At 48.2% G+C, this 22,660-nt stretch overlaps 1 protein-coding gene across 5 annotated transcripts; it reads left to right on the top strand.

Moving 5' to 3' along the window:
* The first annotated feature begins 1,334 nt into the window (after positions 1-1,334).
* xrcc1 (X-ray repair complementing defective repair in Chinese hamster cells 1) lies at positions 1,335-22,326 on the top strand. 5 transcript variants are annotated; one of them, XM_060900549.1, is made up of 18 exons: positions 1,335-1,447; positions 1,757-2,133; positions 2,243-2,335; positions 2,424-2,531; positions 2,813-2,884; positions 2,983-3,057; positions 5,653-5,770; positions 6,453-6,544; positions 6,848-6,992; positions 13,328-13,538; positions 13,671-13,787; positions 14,200-14,296; positions 18,871-18,946; positions 19,354-19,408; positions 19,550-19,698; positions 19,835-19,925; positions 20,053-20,128; positions 21,099-22,326. In XM_060900549.1, the coding sequence occupies exons 2-18, from the start codon at positions 2,083-2,085 to the stop codon at positions 21,204-21,206; spliced, it is 1,734 nt and encodes a 577-aa protein (XP_060756532.1). In that variant the 5' UTR covers positions 1,335-1,447; positions 1,757-2,082; the 3' UTR covers positions 21,207-22,326. The 5 variants fall into 5 exon arrangements, with proteins under 5 accessions (XP_060756532.1, XP_060756530.1, XP_060756531.1 ...); XM_060900547.1 differs by having other exon boundaries at positions 2,726-2,884; positions 5,656-5,770; XM_060900548.1 differs by having other exon boundaries at positions 2,726-2,884; positions 13,701-13,787.
* The last annotated feature ends 334 nt before the right edge of the window (positions 22,327-22,660 follow it).

Below are 22,660 nucleotides of genomic sequence, written 5' to 3'. Positions count from 1 at the left end.
AGTCTACTTTTCTTTTTTGATTAGTCTGGATTTGATATTGTAAATTTAAATGTGAATCAATGTATATTCATCGGACATGAACAAATGAATAAATCTTGAGTAATCTTGAGGCGTGTGTGTCTGGGGCGCGGTGTCGCGGGGGGGATCAAACGAACCCTCCGATCCCCCCTGGCTACGGGCCAGTTGCTCATCCTACCAATGTTGAAAACTGGCCGGCAAAAGTGACGATGGTTCAACGTCGTATATTCAACCTTCTCTGACGGTCGACAGATCAACCTTTACCCACGTTGATTCAACGGTGATAAATCGACCCTCTCAGACGGCGGAGAAATCGACGTTTCACGGCGCCGTTTCAACGTTGATTTTCTGACGTACGACAGAAACCGACCATTCTGACCAAAACTCTACGTCGTTTCAACGACCCTCTGCTATCGGGGATAAATCCCATCTCTAATCTGCGCTCCGATATCGCACGGGTCATCCAGGTACGCTGGCATTGTCTCTAGAGGAAATGTCGGTGGAGAGGTGGTGTTTAAAAAGGGTGTGGTTAATCGGAAACCTCGGGTTAACCAAGAACATAACCCGAGACGAGCAGGTTTGAGATGCAGCGTAAGTTGCCATGGCAGCAGACCTCGGTTTGAACATAGCCAACTTTCATAGTATGGGTTAATCGGGAAGTTACACTGCACGTGATCAAGTTACTCTCGAAGTTACCCTGGTAAGCCAGAAAACCCGCTTCGTGGTCCAGGGCCCGGGTCGCTTCCTCATAAACAAACCAGCGCTGACGTAGGATTCAGAGGGAGGAGTCCCGCACGTGACGTCACGAAAATCACTGTTTCCCGGGAAATCCACGTGCTGAGTTTTTCCGGAGGCGGGGCAATTCGCCTCAAACGGCTCGATTTCAACTGAATTTTTCTGGTATTGCGCAAAGTAAACAAATGCACAAAATGCAGAATGTTACAGATATTTGACCAAAGTTTAATATAAAATAGGAGAATTACACTGATCTCGCGCCTGAATTACCCAAGATGTGCCCTTTAAGGCTTTGCATTAAAAAGGGGGGCGTGACCATCTATGCGAGTGACCACTAGGGAGCGGAAAAGCGCTCGGCAAAGACGCTGACAAACCGGAAAAACGTCATAACCGTAAAAGAAGAACGAATCTGTACGCGGTCTATTTTTCCCAACCCATATTCAGACAGTTCCTCCCACACCTCGCTGGGATTGGCCAATAGTTCCCATTTTTGACTGATCCGTCAATTGGATAGCGAGGCTACTAGCGACTAGCCAATCCTAGCTTAGGAGGGCGGGGATTATCGCAATACGGTTGGGAAAGAAAATAAACAGTGCAGCGGTTTCTGTGTGTTAGCGGAGGCTAGAGCAAATTTTTTAAAAATTATTACTTTATATATATATATGTAATTTTTTTTACAGGTTTTCTGATTTCGGTACGTTTTGTGGAATCGATTGTGTTTTATGGACACATAATTAAAATATTTAATATTAATTTCGCATTTTGAAACTTTATGATGATGGCAGTATTGTTAGCTCATCCGGCTAACGCCTAGCATTTCCGCTGCAGAGTTTTAGCCGCCTTACCGAAATTAAACAGGTTTTTATAAATATTAAAATATTAGTGGTTTTTTATTTCGTTAAAATGCATTGTGTGAGTTAGAAGACGTGATTTAAGGCTGTGTTAGTTTCTCATTCAGGATGTTTCAAGTCTTATTGATGTTCTGTTTCTCCTGGTTTATCAGTGTGAAGTTCAGCTGTTTCCCTCAGGAGTGCACACTTCAGGGTAGTGCACACTTCAGAGGAGTGCACACTTCAGGGGAGTGCACACTTCAGGGGAGTGCACACTTCAGAGGAGTGCACACTTCAGGGTAGTGCACACTTCAGAGGAGTGCACACTTCAGAGGAGTGCACACTTCAGGGTAGTGCACACTTCAGAGGAGTGCACACTTCAGAGGAGTGCACACTTCAGGGGAGTGCACACTTCAGGGGAGTGCACTGGAACTCCCTCCCTGGGTCTCAGGGCTGATCGGGACGCGAGTAAGGAGTCGTCAGTGTAAAGGAGGCTGAGATGCCGGAGATTAAACTGAAACATGTGGTGTCCTGCAGCAGTGAGGACAGTGTGAGTGGAACCCGTGTCCAGGTTATCTGCTGTCCCTAATCTCATGGTCATCATTATATGGAAATCTCTCTCTCTCTCTCTCTCTCTCTCTCTCTCTCTCTCTGTACAGACACATAAAGCAGAGAACTTGTTGAGCTCAGAGACGTACAGGAAGTGGAAATCTGCTCATCCAGGAGAGAAACAGGTTTCAGTCATCCTGCAGGTACACCTGTGTAACGCCTCCCTCATCCAGCATGGCGGTGGGTTTTTTCATGGTGCTGATCGTGTTTGTGTTGATGGTGTTTGATCAGTTTGAGAAGGAGGAGCAGGTCCACAGTATTGACATTGGGAATGAAGGATCAGCCTTCATCGAAGTACTCGTCGGACACTCGACCTCCGTTAAAGACCAGGATTTTGAGGTAGGATCAGATGCACAGTAACATGTCCTTGGATTTTGAGGCACACACTTGCACCTTGCCCCTCTTCACCCTGCCTTTATGTTCATCTCAGAGTGTCGAGTCCCAAAGAAATAAACCAAACCGACTGTAGCGAAGTGGAGCATCAGTGTGATGTCAGTTCCTGTGTGTGTGTGTGTGTGTGTGTGTGTATGAAGGTGTTGTTGGTGACATCGTCGTTCATGTCTCCCTTTGAGAGTCGAGGGAATTCGAATCTAAACCGTGTGCGATTTTTCGGCCCTCAGCAACTGGTGAAGAGCACGAGTCAGGAGAAGTGGGACAGAGTGAAGATCGTCTGTACACAACCCTACAACAAGGTCACACACATGCGTCTCACTCTCGACCTGTCTGTCTCTCTTCTTGTCTCTCTTTGTCTGTTTCTCTGTGTGATTGTGGTGTGTGTGTGTGTGCACAGAACATTGCATATGGAGTGGCATTTATAAAGTTTCACTCTCTGCCGAATGACGACACTCCTGCTGCCACATCACCTGTGAGTACACACATACACACATACACATATATACACATATATATACACATATACATGGATTAAAGTTTTCCGTCGCTACAACAGATTTCCGTCAACTGGGAGCGCTAAAGATCAATAATGAGAGTGATGCAGATCCGAGGAAAAAAAAAAAGGGGGGGGTAGGTCCATAGGTCTGACACCGATGTGATTTAGAACTTCACCCAGCTGCTGTGATTGCCTGTTGTTGAACCCTTTCTTGTGCTATGTTTGAGTTTATGTAAAGGAATAAGTTGTTGTGCTAGATAGGCCTAAATAAATAAATACAGCCTACACTACTGTCTACTCCCGGGGAGGCTGGGCGTAGGCAGCGAGCCGCGGTGCTCGGCTTGAGTTTCGTTTCTATCGGTGGCTCCAGCCAGACTTTGCACGCTTGTAACTCGGCCAGGGGAGGTCCCAGCCTCTCCAAACTTGGCAGCCAGCAACCTCTGCCCTCTCCCCAATGAACCAGCTCTGCCAGGGCGGGCCAGCCCCGCGCCTCAGGACGCGATTCACCCCGAGGCGAGCCGCGGCGCTCCGCATCAGTTTCCTTTTAACGGCGGCTCCACTGATGAAACAATCTGGCTGTCCTACTACTAGGCAACTACTTGCCTACTACTAATACTAGGCCTGTTGTAGTAATAATAATAATAATAATAATATTTGCCTATTGAAAGGTGATCAGGTGAAAAATCTAAACAGCCTGAAGCCGCAGCAGGACCTTTGCTATTAAGCCTTTTGTAGGTTAAACAGGCTTCGGCAGACAATGTTCTGGAAAGGCTGTGTTTTTCTTTGGTTTGATTAGCCTACGATTTAATCTTTAAACATTATGGTTTCAGCAGTTCGCTTAAACATTGGAGGCTGCAGAGTCGGGCTGCACGATTTCCCGATACTTGTTTAAGATGCCAAACTTCATAGTAAGGAGAAAATAATTCCACAGTATTTAGTGCCTCGTCAGTCTCAAAAATTAATAGTGAAGGACCAACGCGATTTAAGTCCCAAAAACCATCTCGTAGGCCTATATTTTACATTTTCAAAAAAGTCCGGAATTGGAAGTCAGTCAGTGGAGTGTAATGAAGTGTCTCATTCACTAAGCACAAAAGGTCGGAAAACAGTGGAGAAAACAGCGATTGCTTAAACAGGCTACTAATGGTTTACATTAGTAATTTAATGTATGTGACATTAATTAATTGATTAAATAGATAAAGAAGCGAATACTCCGAAGCTCAAAATTCAGGAAAGTGGCTCCAGTTTCGCAAGTGCACAAGAACAGTTATTTGAAAGTTAACCTAATGAATTTGTGCGTGCGATTTCATGAAGAACCGGGACAATTGGCATTCGGTGAAAGATTCACACCTCTGACTCATTATATTCGCGCGCGCCCTCTCGCCCACTGCTGCTTCGTTTTCCCGATTTACACGTGTGTCTGAAGATGGAGTTTTCAGAAATCGCCACTCTGCCCAGAGTTTGCGAAAGTAGCTGTTTTCAGTGACTGAAACCTCCGTATAGGTGTGAATGAGAGGTGCAACCGAATAAATAAATATGCGTCTTTTTTATCCGGCTACATGTAGGCTATCACTGCGCAAAGCCTCTAATGTTGAAATGGTAGTAATATTTGTTAAAATAATAGTAGGCTAATTTCCATATTAATTGGTAAAATGGCCCAAGGGATGTGATGGGGGGGGTGGCCGTTTTATAAGGGGGATGATTTGAGATTTTTATTTCAGAAGGGGGATGCCTCCCCCCACATCCCCCCTCAACTCGAGTACTGCGTATAAGGCCATATTTCACCTGACATAGGCCCTTCGATTTCCATCACTAGAGCGCATCAAATTACTTTCGGTTTTGCCAGCATGGACGCGCTTCTTTTAAATGAAGGCACAGATGTGTCAGACATCGACAAAACGGTAAAGAATAAGTGGAGATGGGCTTGGCGAAATGAAATGGGCGATAATGGCAAGCTCCTGCTGCTGTGCCAAGGAAAAAGAAACAAAAACAGGCATCAGGTGTTGCCAAACTAGATGCCTTTGGCTTCACTGCGAAGAAGCAGAAAAAGTGAACTTTCACTTTACTTTTCTTGTTTCCTGGCTTTATTTCAACAGATTTTCTTATTTTTCTTTCTGTTCCACTCTTTTGAAAGCATGGTTCAAGTTCGACTGCACTTGCACTTTTCTCTGAACCACTGTTGTGCATTACTAAAGTATTGTTGAAATAAATTTGCACTTTGTGCTGAAAACTTGATGTTTCATCATGAATAGCCAGTAATGACAATGGTCAAGTCTTGCCTTAGCTTTAGTCATTGTTAAAATTATGTAAATGTACTATAAGTAGGGGCCGAGGGGATAATGGACAACACGGCGTTTAAAATTTGACGCATCACTGACGTGGTAGGGGCCAACGACATGGAGCTTTTTTTTTTAGTCAGATGATTTTTTTTTTTTGCTTTAATCCATGTATATATGAAGTGATCATGGCTGCATCCTGGAGTGTGTGAAGGGACCTCTGCAGGTCTCTCTGTGTGACATTGACATGAATTATAAAATTCAAAACTTGTACTTAGTTGTGCGTATGTTATGGTAGAAGTTGACTAAACTGGGTCAGTTCCGGATGAAGGAGGAATCTCAGTCCCCTGGGTCAAAGCTGCAGCCCGGGAGTCTGTTCCTGAGCCGAGAGAATAAAGAGAGCGCAGGACTGAAGGGTGAGCCGATCTTCACACCTTTTAAACACTGTATTCTCGCACAAATCTACAAAAGAACTCATTTTCCCATGTTGGAACCAGATTCCAACTTCTAAAAGATCTTCTTCATTGAAATTGTCGTTCAAGAAAAAAGTCAGACACCACCTTTTTCCCAATTTAAGTAGATATGGATATGATGTTGACATCTCTAAACTCTTTCTTTCTACATAACTTTTATTTCTATATATAATTAAGAGCTATATATACATGTATATAAATTTATACAATCTTACTTACTTACTAATCTTAGTTTTAATTTTAAATATTATTTAATACTATGCATAGATTATTATTATAAGTATTTAATGATATATTACTGTACCTTTATATCAAATAAGTATTGTCTCCTCTTTTTCATTTTGTTACCAAATAGTTGTTAATTTGTTAAGCATGTTCTTATCTTTTTCATACATATTTAAGTATAATATTAATTCAGATAAAATATTTTTTTCTTTGTAAAAACGAGTCTGCCTTTATTAGCAGTGCGCCATTTGCAGACTCGTGTAGTCTATTATATGTTTATATGTAATTGAAATAAAAGATTGATTGATTGAAACATTGAAAGTGATAAAACGGTGTGAAATCGTGTGATTTATCAGTGATTGATTCACTGTGGAATGTGTGGTGATTTATTTTCATCCAGTTTCTCCTAAAAACACTACGCTGAGTTATGCAGCAGCCGCGTTACAGGCAGAGCCATCGACCTCAACCTCTGCCCCCACCAGTTCACCACAGGTACCTGCCAATCACTGGTCCTGCCCCTCTGTATGTATCCATTAATCAGCAGCCCTATTATCAGTTCTAGCCCTAATTATGTATCTGTCATGTTTAATGAGAGCAACACACACACACCTGTTTATCAGGTGTTCACCTATCACAGCCTTGCACTGATGAACAGGTGAAGAATTCTTTTTGTCCAGAAGAGGGAGCTGTTTCACGTTCCAGTCCAATTTAATACTTTAAAAAAGTGCTTATTGAGATGTGTGTGTGTGTGTGTGTGTGTGTGTGTGTGTGTGTGTTTGTTCTCTGCCTCCACAGACTGCTCTACCTGTGAAGAGAAAGTTTGAGTTCAGTAAAGAGAGACAGGACGCCCCCCCTCCCCCTGCCAGTAAACGCACAGCTCCATGCAAAACCCTCACACGGACCGCTGAACACACACACACCTCCACCGGCACAAAAACAGGTCTGTAACACACACACACACACACACACACACACCTCCACCGGCACAAAAACAGGTCTGAAACACACACACACACACACCTTCACCGGCACAAAAACAGGTCTGTAACACACACACACACACACCTCCACCGGCACAAAAACAGGTCTGTAACACACACACACACACACACACACACACACCTCCACCGGCACAAAAACAGGTCTGAAACACACACACACACACACACACACCTCCACCGGCACAAAAACAGGTCTGTAACACACACACACACACACACACACACACCTCCACCGGCACAAAAACAGGTCTGAAACACACACACACACACACACACACCTTCACCGGCACAAAAACAGGTCTGTAACACACACACACACACACACACCTCCACCGGCACAAAAACAGGTCTGAAACACACACACACACACACACACACACACACACACACACACACACCTTCACCGGCACAAAAACAGGTCTGTAACACACACACACACACACACACACACCTTCACCGGCACAAAAACAGGTCTGTAACACACACACACACACACCTTCACCGGCACAAAAACAGGTCTGTAACACACACACACACACACCTTCACCGGCACAAAAACAGGTCTGAAACACACACACACACACACCTTCACCGGCACAAAAACAGGTCTGTAACACACACACACACACACCTTCACCGGCACAAAAACAGGTCTGAAACACACACACACACACACACACACACACACACACACACACACACACACCTTCACCGGCACAAAAACAGGTCTGTAACACAGACACACACACACACACACACCTTCACCGGCACAAAAACAGGTCTGTAACACACACACACACACACACCTCCACCGGCACAAAAACAGGTCTGTAACACACACACACACACACACACACACCTCCACCGGCACAAAAACAGGTCTGTAACACACACACACACACACACACACCTCCATCGGCACAAAAACAGGTCTGTAACACACACACACACACACACACACACACACCTCCACCGGCACAAAAACAGGTCTGTAACACACACACACACACACCTCCACCGGCACAAAAACAGGTCTGTAACACACACACACCTCCACCGGCACAAAAACAGGTCTGTAACACACACACACACACACACACACACCTCCACCGGCACAAAAACAGGTCTGAAACACACACACACACACACACACACACCTCCACCGGCACAAAAACAGGTCTGAAACACACACACACACACACACACACACACACACACCGGCACAAAAACAGGTCTGTAACACACACACACACCGGCACAAAAACAGGTCTGAAACACACACACACACACACACACACACACACACACACACACACACCGGCACAAAAACAGGTCTGTAACACACACACACACACACCTCCATCGGCACAAAAACAGGTCTGTAACACACACACACACACACCTCCATCGGCACAAAAACAGGTCTGTAACACACACACACACACACACACACACACACACACACCTCCATCGGCACAAAAACAGGTCTGTAACACACACACACACACACACACACACACACCTTCACCGGCACAAAAACAGGTCTGTAACACACACACACACACACCTCCACCGGCACAAAAACAGGTCTGTAACACACACACACACACACACCTCCACCGGCACAAAAACAGGTCTGTAACACACACACACACACACACCTCCACCGGCACAAAAACAGGTCTGAAACACACACACACACACACACACACCGGCACAAAAACAGGTCTGAAACACACACACACACACACACACACACACCTCCACCGGCACAAAAACAGGTCTGTAACACACACACACACACACACACACACACACACACACACCTCCACCGGCACAAAAACAGGTCTGTAACACACACACACACACACACACCTCCACCGGCACAAAAACAGGTCTGTAACACACACACACACACACACACACACACACCTCCACCGGCACAAAAACAGGTCTGTAACACACACACACACACACACACCTCCACCGGCACAAAAACAGGTCTGAAACACACACACACACCTCCACCGGCACAAAAACAGGTCTGAAACACACACACACACACACACACACACCTCCACCGGCACAAAAACAGGTCTGAAACACACACACACACCGGCACAAAAACAGGTCTGTAACACACACACACACACACACACACACACCTCCATCGGCACAAAAACAGGTCTGAAACACACACACACACACACACACACCGGCACAAAAACAGGTCTGAAACACACACACACACACACACACACACACACACACACACACACACACCGGCACAAAAACAGGTCTGAAACACACACACACACACACACACACCGGCACAAAAACAGGTCTGTAACACACACACACACACACACACACACACACACACACACCTCCACCGGCACAAAAACAGGTCTGTAACACACACACACACACACACACACACCTCCACCGGCACAAAAACAGGTCTGTAACACACACACACACACACCTCCACCGGCACAAAAACAGGTCTGTAACACACACACACACACACACCTCCACCGGCACAAAAACAGGTCTGTAACACACACACACACACACACACACACACCTCCACCGGCACAAAAACAGGTCTGTAACACACACACACACACACCTCCACCGGCACAAAAACAGGTCTGTAACACACACACACACACACACACACACCTCCACCGGCACAAAAACAGGTCTGTAACACACACACACACACACACACACACACACCTCCACCGGCACAAAAACAGGTCTGTAACACACACACACACACACCTCCACCGGCACAAAAACAGGTCTGTAACACACACACACACACACCTCCACCGGCACAAAAACAGGTCTGTAACACACACACACACACACACACACACCTCCACCGGCACAAAAACAGGTCTGTAACACACACACACACACACACACACACACCTCCACCGGCACAAAAACAGGTCTGAAACACACACACACACACACACACACACCTCCACCGGCACAAAAACAGGTCTGAAACACACACACACACACACACACACACACACCGGCACAAAAACAGGTCTGAAACACACACACACACACACACACACACACACCGGCACAAAAACAGGTCTGTAACACACACACACACACACCTCCATCGGCACAAAAACAGGTCTGTAACACACACACACACACACCTCCATCGGCACAAAAACAGGTCTGTAACACACACACACACACACACACACACACACACCTCCATCGGCACAAAAACAGGTCTGTAACACACACACACACACACACACACCTTCACCGGCACAAAAACAGGTCTGTAACACACACACACACACACCTCCACCGGCACAAAAACAGGTCTGTAACACACACACACACACACACCTCCACCGGCACAAAAACAGGTCTGAAACACACACACACACACACACACACCGGCACAAAAACAGGTCTGAAACACACACACACACACACACACACCTCCACCGGCACAAAAACAGGTCTGTAACACACACACACACACACACACACACACACACACACCTCCACCGGCACAAAAACAGGTCTGTAACACACACACACACACACACACCTCCACCGGCACAAAAACAGGTCTGTAACACACACACACACACACACACACACACACCTCCACCGGCACAAAAACAGGTCTGTAACACACACACACACACACACACACCTCCACCGGCACAAAAACAGGTCTGAAACACACACACACACCTCCACCGGCACAAAAACAGGTCTGAAACACACACACACACACACACACACACCTCCACCGGCACAAAAACAGGTCTGAAACACACACACACACCGGCACAAAAACAGGTCTGTAACACACACACACACACACACACACACACCTCCATCGGCACAAAAACAGGTCTGAAACACACACACACACACACACACACACACACACACCGGCACAAAAACAGGTCTGAAACACACACACACACACACACACACACACACACACACCGGCACAAAAACAGGTCTGAAACACACACACACACACACACACACCGGCACAAAAACAGGTCTGTAACACACACACACACACACACACACACACACACACACACACCTCCACCGGCACAAAAACAGGTCTGAAACACACACACACACACACACACACACCTCCACCGGCACAAAAACAGGTCTGTAACACACACACACACACACACACACACACCTCCACCGGCACAAAAACAGGTCTGAAACACACACACACACACACACACACACACACACACCTCCACCGGCACAAAAACAGGTCTGAAACACACACACACACACACACACACACCTCCACCGGCACAAAAACAGGTCTGTAACACACACACACACACACACACACACACCTCCACCGGCACAAAAACAGGTCTGAAACACACACACACACACACACACACCGGCACAAAAACAGGTCTGTAACACACACACACACACACACACACCTCCACCGGCACAAAAACAGGTCTGTAACACACACACACACACACACACACACCTCCACCGGCACAAAAACAGGTCTGTAACACACACACACACACACCTCCACCGGCACAAAAACAGGTCTGTAACACACACACACACACACACACACACACCTCCACCGGCACAAAAACAGGTCTGAAACACACACACACACACACACACACACACACACACACCTCCACCGGCACAAAAACAGGTCTGTAACACACACACACACACACACACACACACACACACACACCTCCACCGGCACAAAAACAGGTCTGTAACACACACACACACACACACACACACACCTCCACCGGCACAAAAACAGGTCTGTAACACACACACACACACACACACACACACACACACCTCCACCGGCACAAAAACAGGTCTGTAACACACACACACACACACACACCTCCACCGGCACAAAAACAGGTCTGTAACACACACACACACACACACACCTCCACCGGCACAAAAACAGGTCTGTAACACACACACACACCGGCACAAAAACAGGTCTGAAACACACACACACACACACACACACACACACACACACACACCGGCACAAAAACAGGTCTGTAACACACACACACACCTCCACCGGCACAAAAACAGGTCTGTAACACACACACACACACACACCTCCACCGGCACAAAAACAGGTCTGTAACACACACACACACACACACACACACACACACCTCCATCGGCACAAAAACAGGTCTGTAACACACACACACACACACACACACACACACACCTCCACCGGCACAAAAACAGGTCTGTAACACACACACACACACACACACACACACACACACACACACACCTCCACCGGCACAAAAACAGGTCTGTAACACACACACACACACACACACACACACACACACACCTCCACCGGCACAAAAACGGGTCTGCAACACACACACACACACACACACGTCCATCAGCACAAAAACAGGTCTGTAACACACACACACACACACACACACACCTCCACCGGCACAAAAACAGGTCTGTAACACACACACACACACACACACACACACACACCTCCACCGGCACAAAAACAGGTCTGTAACACACACACACACACACACACACACACCTCCACCGGCACAAAAACAGGTCTGTAACACGTGCACATCCACAAGGACGGGTCCGAAACGCGCGCGCACACACCTTCGCTGGCACACGGACCGGTCTATAACACAGACAGTGTTCCATCTTGTAGTGATTCATTATAGTGTAAATATGCAGATGAACAAAAATGTACATGGAGGGGCAGATTGACAGGTGGATGGATACATGGTGTGAATTGAAAAAGTAGTAAACATAGACAGATGGGTTCGAGCCCCGGGGCCGGCGAGGGCCTTTCTGTGTGGAGTTTGCATGTTCTCCCCGTGTCTGTGTGGGTTTCCTCCGGGTGCTCCGGTTTCCCCCACAGGCCGAAGACATGCAGGTTAGGTTAATATGGGACGGCCTTGGGCTGAGGTGCCCTTGAGCGAGGCACCGAACTCCCAACTGCTCCCCGGGCGCTGTCAGCATGGCTGCCCACTGCTCTGGGTGTGTGTGTGTGCTCATTGCTCACGGGTGTGTGCATGTGTGTGTTCACTGTTTCAGATGGGTTAAATGCAGAGAGGAAATTTCACAAGTGTGTGATGAACAAAGTTGTGCTTTGCTTTAGATAAATAGATAAATAATAAATAAATAATAAATAAATAGAACGTTTGATGAATGTGTCCTTGTACAGTGTCTTTTTCCCAGAAGTCCCCGGGGCAGACATCCTCTGTGAAGCCCAGCCCCTGGTCCTCAGAGCCCGTCCCCTTCAACCGCATCATGGAGGGTGTGGTGTTTGTGCTTAGTGGGTTCCAGAACCCGTTCCGTGGAGAACTCCGAGACAAGGCTCTGTCCATGGGGGCGAAGTACCGACCAGACTGGAGCCCCGACTCCACACACCTCATGTACAACTCACACTCTCTCTCTCTCTCTCTCTCTCTCTCTCTCTCTCTCTCTCTCATCTCAAACACATGTACAACACTTCAATAAAGCTGACATATAGAGTGAAACCAGTGTGTGTGTGTGTGTGTGTATAGATGTGCCTTTGCTAACACTCCTAAATACAGTCAGGTGAAGGCAGCAGGGGGGCTGATTGTGAGGAAGGAGTGGGTGATCGACTGTCACAAGAGGAAACAGAAAATCTCCTATAAACGGTGTGTGTTCACTGTACAGCTGTATATGACCCCCCCGCGCGCTCTCTCTCTCTCTCTCTCTCTCTCTCTCACACACACACACACACACACACACACACATACACACAAACACTTTTTTTTATATGAATATTTCATTTAGACAATGTTTTCTATTAATATCTTAAAGTTTGATCTGAAGTGTGTGAGAGTGTGTGATGTATGCAGTATTTAAAAGCTGTGTGTGTAATGAAAACAGCCACTTCCTCTGAAGATAAGTGCTGCGTGCGCACACACCAGTGTGGATGTTTTTTGTGTGTTGAGAGTTTTGTACTATTGAGGACCATGTTCATTAAATTTATACTTATTCCTTGTGTTAATGATGACTAAACTGATGAGCCGAAGTGATTATGATTAGTCCGGTCTGTCTTTGTAGATATTTGACTGATGGGGCGGAGTCGAGTTCGGAGGAGGAGGAGGAGGAGGAGGACAGCACTGCTGAGAAGCAGAAACGTGATGAGACAAAGAAAACAGTAATTATATTTATACGGAAACATACAGCTGCAACTCTATAGACTCTCAATCCCACGTGCGCGCACACACACACACTCCCCCACTCTCACATACTCACTCTCTCACACCCGCGCACACTCTCACTCTCTCACATACACCATACATGCCAACCTTTTCACAAGAAAAAGAGGTAGATTTTACTCGCGCACGGTACCGTTGCACAAATTGGCAATTTCAAATTTTGGCGGACAATTGTTTTTAAAGATGTTGCTACTAATTCACTTTAAACAAAGCATAAAACACAACTAAACATAAATAGGAATCAAATAAGTACATTTTATTACACAGATTTGTAATAAGTACATTTATTCAAATAAGTACATTTTATTACAGATTTGTCCTAGTACACCACGTTGTTTACCAGTCATAACAGATGCATTATCAGATGAAAATGCAACACACTGCTCCAAATTTAAACCAACTTTTGTCAGAGAATCCACTATTGCATCAGCTATATTTTCCCCAGTTGCAGAGTTAATAACCGGCATATCAATAAAAGATGTTATCAACCCAGTGTTTTCATCCATGTGTGTAATGAGAATGGGAAAATATTTGTCATCTTCATCACTACTGCCATCAGTTGCAAGTGAAAAGAGCATTTTATTCTTGCCAACAAAGTCCGTCACTTTCTTAACTGCATCCCCTCCAATACACATGCTCATGTGTGTTGTTTTTGTACGACCACATGAGTACTGTTTCGCAATATTGCTATCTGGACACAGTTTTGGTGGTAATTTTGTGAAATGATCACTCAGAGTCAAAGGCAGGTTATGTTCCATTAAAAATCCCGTAAATAAAACTTCAGTGTGTGTTGTGCCTGTAGTTTTGCTGTTTGGTAGGAACATAAATTTTGATGTGTTACTCACTGCTCTGGAGTTACTTTTATGCTTTTCTGTTCCAATATGCCGAGTTAAGTCATTATAGCCGCCATGCGAGATTGCGAAATCTACTCGACAATGCTCACAGAAAGCATGGTTTTCTCCTTTGCGTGATGCTTTTATAAAGGGATGACTATCTGTCACTTTGTCTTAAACTTATTCTGATATCTAGTTTGTGACTTTTTCTTCTCTGGTGTAGCCATATTCCACGTTTTATCCTTACTAGTATCTAAGCAATTTTATCACAAACACACCACATGCACACTGCCAACGAAACCGGAAATAGAGAAGTGAGCAAACGGCACCGAACTAATAAATGGTTGGTCTTGCGCATTTCCGGTATTCATGATGCCAAAATAACGCACGAACCACTGGCAAAGCACGTTCAGAACTTAGTGTGGGATTGTTTTTCTGAGAAATCTAAAAAACATTGACATTATGTACAAAAGCGGTAAGCGTTGACGGAAGTTAAAAACCGGTAGTTTACCGCACAAATCGGTAGTGTTGGTGTGTCAGACATACACACACACACACACACACACACACACACACACACTCTCCCCCCCCACACACACACACTCTCTCCCCCCCCCACACACACACACTCTCCCCCCCCACACACACACACACACTCCCCCCCCCCACACACACACTCCCCCCCCCACACACACACACTCTCTCCCCCCCACACACACACCACTCCCCCCCCACACACACACTCCCCCCCCCCCACACACACTCTCACCCCCCCCCACACACACACACACTCCCCCCCCCCACACACACACACTCTCCCCCACCACACACACTCTCTCCCCCACACACACACACTCTCTCCCCCACACACACACACTCTCTCCCCCCCCACACACACTCTCTCCCCCCCCACACACTCTCTCCCCCCCACACACACACACACTCTCCCCCCAACACACACACACTCTCCCCCCCCCCACACACACACTCTCCCCCCCCACACACTCTCACCCCCCCACACACACACACACACTCTCCCCCCACACACACCCACACTCTCCCCCCCCCCACACACACACTCTCCCCCCCCCACACACACACTCTCCCCCCCCACACACACACACTCTCTCCCCCCCCACACACACACTCTCCCCCCCCCACACACACACTCCCCCCCCACACACCACTCTCTCCCCCCCCACACACACTCTCCCCCCCCCACACACACTCTCTCCCCCCCCACACACACTCTCCCCCCCCACACACACTCTCCCCCCCACACACACACTCTCCCCCCCCACACACACTCTCACCCCCCCCACACACACTCACCCCCCCCACACACACTCTCCCCCCCCACACACACACTCTCCCCCCCCCACACACTCCCCCCCCCACACACTCTCCCCCCCCACACACACTCTCTCCCCCCCCACACACACTCTCTCCCCCCCCACACACTCTCTCCCCCCCCACACACACTCTCCCCCCCCACACACACTCTCCCCCCCCCACACACACACTCTCCCCCCCACACACACACAGTCTCCCCCCCACACACACACAGTCTCCCCCCCACACACACACACTCTCCCCCCCCCACACACACACACTCTCCCCCCCCACACACACTCTCCCCCCCCCACACCACACACACTCTCCCCCCCCCACACACACACACTCTCCCCCCCACACACACACACTCTCCCCCCACACACACACACTCTCCCCCCCCCACACACACTCTCCCCCCCCCACACACACACACACTCTCCCCCCCACACACACACTCTCCCCCCACACACACACACTCTCCCCCCCACACACACACACTCTCCCCCCCACACACACACTCTCCCCCCCACACACACACACTCTCCCCCCCCACACACACACACTCCCCCCCACACACACACCACTCCCCCCCACACACACACACACTCCCCCCCACACACACACTCTCTACCCCCCCCACACACACACACTCTCTCCCCCCACACACACACACTCTCTCTCCCCCTACACACACACTCTCCCCCCACACACACACCGCTCTCCCCCCCACACACACACGCTCTCCCCCCCACACACACGCACGCTCTCTCCCCCCCCACACACACTCACTCTCCCCACACACACACACACACACTCACTCCCCCCACACACACACACACACACTCACCCCCCCCCCACACACACACACTCTCCCCCACCACACACACACTCTCTCCCACCCCCACACACCTCCCCCCCCCACACCACACACTCCCCCCCCCCACACCACACACACACACTCTCTCCCACCCCACACACACTCTCTCCCACCCCACACACACTCTCCCCCCCCCACACACACTCTCCCCCCCCCCACACACACTCTCTCCCCCCCCCACACACACACTCTCCCCCCCCACACACACACTCCCCCCCCCACACACACTCTCTCCCCCCCCCACACACACACTCTCCCCCCCCCCCCACACACACACTCCCCCCCCACACACACTCCCCCCCCCACACACACACACTCTCTCCCCCCACACACACACTCTCTCCCCCCCACACACACACACACTCTCTCCCACCCCACACACACTCTCTCCCACCCCACACACACTCTCTCCCCCCCCACACACACACTCCCCCCCCCACACACACTCCCCCCCCACACACACACACTCTCTCCCCCCACACACACACTCTCTCCCCCCCACACACACACACACACTCTCTCCCCCCCACACACACACTCTCTCCCCCCACACACACACACACTCTCTCCCCCCCCCCACACACTCTCTCCCCCCCCACACACACTCTCCCCCGACACACACACACACACTCTCTCCCCCCACACACACACTCTCTCCCCCCCCACACACACACACTCTCCCCCCCCACACACACACACACTCTCCCCCCCCACACACACACACACTCTCCCCCCCCACACACACACTCTCCCCCCCACACACACACTCTCCCCCCCCACACACACACTCTCCCCCCCACACACACACTCTCCCCCCACACACACACACTCTCTCTCCCCCCACACACACACTCTCCCCCCCACACACACACACTCTCCCCCCACACACACACACTCTCCCCCCCACACACACACTCTCCCCCCCACACACACACTCTCTCTCCCCCCACACACACACACACGCTCTCTCCCCCCCCCACACACACACTCTCTCTCCCCCCACACACACACACGCTCTCTCCCCCCCCACACACACACGCTCTCCACACACACACACACACGCTCTCTCCCCCCCCCACACACACGCTCTCTCCCCCCCACACACACACACTCCCCCCACACACACGCTCTCTCCCCCCCCACACACACACACTCCCCCCCACACACACACGCTCTCTCCCCCCCCACACACACACACTCCCCCCACACACACGCTCTCTCCCCCCCCACACACACACACTCCCCCCACACACACGCTCTCTCCCCCCCCCACACACACACACTCCCCCCACACACACGCTCTCTCCCCCCCCACACACACACACTCCCCCCACACACACACTCTCCCCCCCACACACACACACGCTCTCTCCCCCCCCCCCCACACACACACACTCTAAACATTTTAAAAATGACTTTCTACATTATACTCTGTGTGCGCGCGCGCATGAAAAACCGTCTTTTTCAGACTCCTGAACAGAGACCCAGCACCTCCGTGAAATCTGTGAAAGAGGAGAGGAGTGATGGATCAACAGATGAGCAAGGTGATTTACACACACACACACACACACGCGCACACATGGGGTGTGTTTGATGTCTGGTTGCAGGGTGTTTGGTCCTGTTTCTCATTTCTCTGTAAATTTGGTGCTACAGGTGACTTTAACTGATCCTCTTTGACCCAAATCTGCTGTGTTCTATTCAGCTACATTTCGGCTAATCCCTACTGTTCAAGGGCACGTGTACACTTTATCCCTGCTCCCTACACTGGACAATTATTAGCATTCTATGGTTCCCTGTTCTGTATATAAGACTGTGTGAGTAAACAGGGTGTAGTTTAGGACACACTGTGCAGGAAGTTTTATTTATGCAGTTGTTTCACTGAACACTGTAGTGTGTGTGTGTGTGTGTGTGTGTGTGTGTGTGTGTGTGCACGCGTGCATACACCCCACAGAGGAAGAGCATGATGAAGATGGATCAGGCATGGACACTGAAGATGAGCTGAGAAGGTAAACAGGGTTTGTTTTTGTGGCTGTTTCAATTCATGAGGTTGATGTTTTACTGTAGTAATTATCTCTGACTCAGTGATGCTGGTAACTGCACATGGTGCTGTGTGTGTGTGTGTGTGTGTGTGTGTGTGTGTGTGTCAGAGTGGAGAAGAGAAGAGAGGAGAAGGCAGGACAGGAGGACAGAGGAAGTGGAGGAGGAGAGGAGATGGAGGACGACCCGTATGGAGGCTCTACAGACGAAAACACAGATGCTGAAGAAGAGGAAGACAAACCCATACCAGATTTGCCAGGTGTGTGTGTGTGTGTGTGTGTGTGTGTGTGTAAAGAGGAGATGAAGAAGGAACATGTAAGATTCAGTCAGCGACAGCTGCATGAGATGTGAACGGTAGCCCCTGTCCCCACCCCTTGTCTGTCTCGCTCTCTCAGATTTTCTGACAGGAAAGTGTTTTTATCTTTATGGGACGTTTCCGGAGAATCAGAGACGCCTGCTGCAGCGTTACATCATCGCCTTTAATGGGTGAGACACAAACACACAGTAATGAATCACTCATCAACCAACACCAGACCTCCTGAATTAATGAGTTTCACTCATCGTGTGTGTGTGTGTGTGTGTGTGTGTGTGTGTGTGTGTGTGTGTGAGACAGTACTCTAGAGGACTACATGAATGAGAAGGTCCAGTTTGTGGTCACCAGTCAGGGATGGGACAACACCTTCGAAGACGTGAGTGAAATATAAACCTGCGCTGATGAGCTGAAACCTCCTGAACACGCACTGATTCAGCAAATAACGTCAGTTATCTCCCCAGGACACTGCGTGTTAAAGCCAGACAAAACCCGCGGTTCATACTTCAACATTTTATCCATTTTGAAAGTTGTGATATTGTAAGAATCGGCTTCCCTGGGCGTGGCCGTTCACAGTGAAACCGGATATCTGCCTGTGACGCAGCCTTTCCCACTGTACACTGTTTACCTCAGTGACGCAGAGCCGTCAAAGAAAAGCGTCTAATTCTAAAAATCTCATCAGAAATTTTCTGTAATCGTGTGATTTTTACTGGCAACAAAATCCACAAATCAAAAGATTATAAAGATTAAATCTCAGTCAGTGAGAAAACGCACGCAGTACTGACACAGATTCTAGTAAACCATAGTCATTGTCATAGCAACGTGATTCTTTCCCTTTAACAAGATCACGTTTCTCGAAACAATTAAAAATAAAAAAGTGTGTATACAGGGAGAAATCTGAACAGGTCCTGTGTGGAGATTATCTGCCAGTGTAAAGGGGGTTATTTGGGGTTTGTTTGGCTTTAAGGTGAGAATATTACAGAGTAAAGGAACAGTGGGTTCTCGTGGTGGATGTGGGAGAAACGGGCAGGTAGATGAGCAGGCGCTTCTCTCAGACAGTTTGTGGGGTGAGTCCCGGTCAGCAGGGGTGAGTACCTACTGACCGCTGGCAGTGGTGTTGGGCGTCTTGGTGCCAGAGACCACGGGGGACCTTCAGGGGTCTTGGAGAGAGCAGAGGACCAACAGTGTCTTCAGCAGCTTACGACGTTTCGGCTCATAAGTGGAACAAATATACAGCGTTCCTACATCCATTTTACACACCCGACAGACAATTTAGCAACGTTTTTCCCTCTCTCTCTCTCTCTCTCTCTCTCTCTGTCTCTCTCTCTCTCTGTCTCTCTCTCTCTCAGGCTCTGATGGAGAATGAGAATCTGAGTTTTGTGAAGCCCACCTGGATTTTCGCCATTAATGATCGGCAGAAGACGTTACCCTACCAGCCCTACACCGTCGTGCCCTAAACACACAGCCTTACACTGTAGTGCCCTTATGTTACTTCTTCACTTACGCACACGCGTGTTCTGACTCCATCATCGTCTGGCGCTGGTGTTTTATTCAACTGTAAAACGGTCATCCTGCTTGGCCTGATCTCACACACACACTCCTGTTTCCTCCACGTCACCATGTTGTGCTTTGGGTCGTGTTTCGGGTCGTGTTTCTACACCACAGATGTGCTTGTGATGAAGTGTGATGGGAAATTAGTGGATGGTGTGTGTGTGTGTGTGTGTGTGTGTGTGTGAGAGAGATTAAAAATTTTTGTTTTTTTAATGTTTCTCTGAAACAATCCAGACTTCAGTTTGTTGATCTTTTTTTTATTGATGTTAATGATTTATTAGGTTAAATTCTTCAGTGTGTGTTTGTGTTTAATTTGTTACTGATTGTTTAGTTTGTAATGAATGACTTGGAGTGTAAGTGAATTTTTCCTGATATAATAGTTATTTTCGTCTCTCACACACACTGTTTCCATTCATGTGTTGATCAAACTGATACTAATTTCATTATTAAAACGTTCACAGCTCAGAGTTCGATGTTGGTAAATGAAACATTTCACTTCCTCTTTATTATTAAGCATCTTGTGCAGGTCTCCTCTTTACACAAAAGGTGTGTATGTGTGTGCGCGCACACATGAGACAGAGACAGATGCTGTAGCACGCACTCCCATACCGACTCCCGTCCCTGTGTCCTCTCCAACCCTCTCCCCTCACCTGTCCCAGGTGAACTGCACTGTGGCGTCCTCTGTGTCCCCCCCGTATTGTAAATTCTGTGCTGTGGTGTTGTTGCTGATCTTCTGTGTGGTGTTTGGAAGGGTGTGTGTCGCTGTGTCGAAGTAGAAGATGCTACAAGACACCAACTATCTTACCGTCTCTGACTATCTGCTCACCACACTCGTCATGCCCGGGGGGTGTACCTGGAGGGGGCACACACACACACACACATACTGCTGCAGTCAGTCAGAGGTGGCAGGGTTTATGGTTAAGAGATTAAACATGTTAATGAAGAGTTATTAATGATTTATTCTGTTAGCGTGTGAAGAGTCTCACTCTTCAGCTGTCTGATAATAAAGAATATTATAATGGCTAATGACTGTAAAATAGAAAAGAATTTCTTAATTGTCATTTGGTAAAAATCTGGTATGCCACCTCACAGGAACTTGTACAAAAAAGATTTTATATATTTACACTACCGTTCAAAAGTTTGGGGTCACCCAGACAATTTTGTGCTTTCCATGAAAAGTCACACTTTTATTTCCCCACCATAAGTTGTAAAATGAATAGAAAATATAGTCGAGACATTTTTCTGGCCATTTTGAGCATTTAATCGACCCCACAAATGTGATGCTCCAGAAACTCAATCTGCTCAAAGGAAGGTCAGTTTTATAGCTTCTCTAAAGAGCTCAACTGTTTTCAGCTGTGCT

This window comes from Neoarius graeffei, chromosome 19, assembly GCF_027579695.1.
Source record: "Neoarius graeffei isolate fNeoGra1 chromosome 19, fNeoGra1.pri, whole genome shotgun sequence".
In the NCBI taxonomy this organism is placed as follows: Eukaryota; Metazoa; Chordata; class Actinopteri; order Siluriformes; family Ariidae; genus Neoarius; species Neoarius graeffei.
This window is presented reverse-complemented; position numbering and strand designations above follow the sequence as displayed.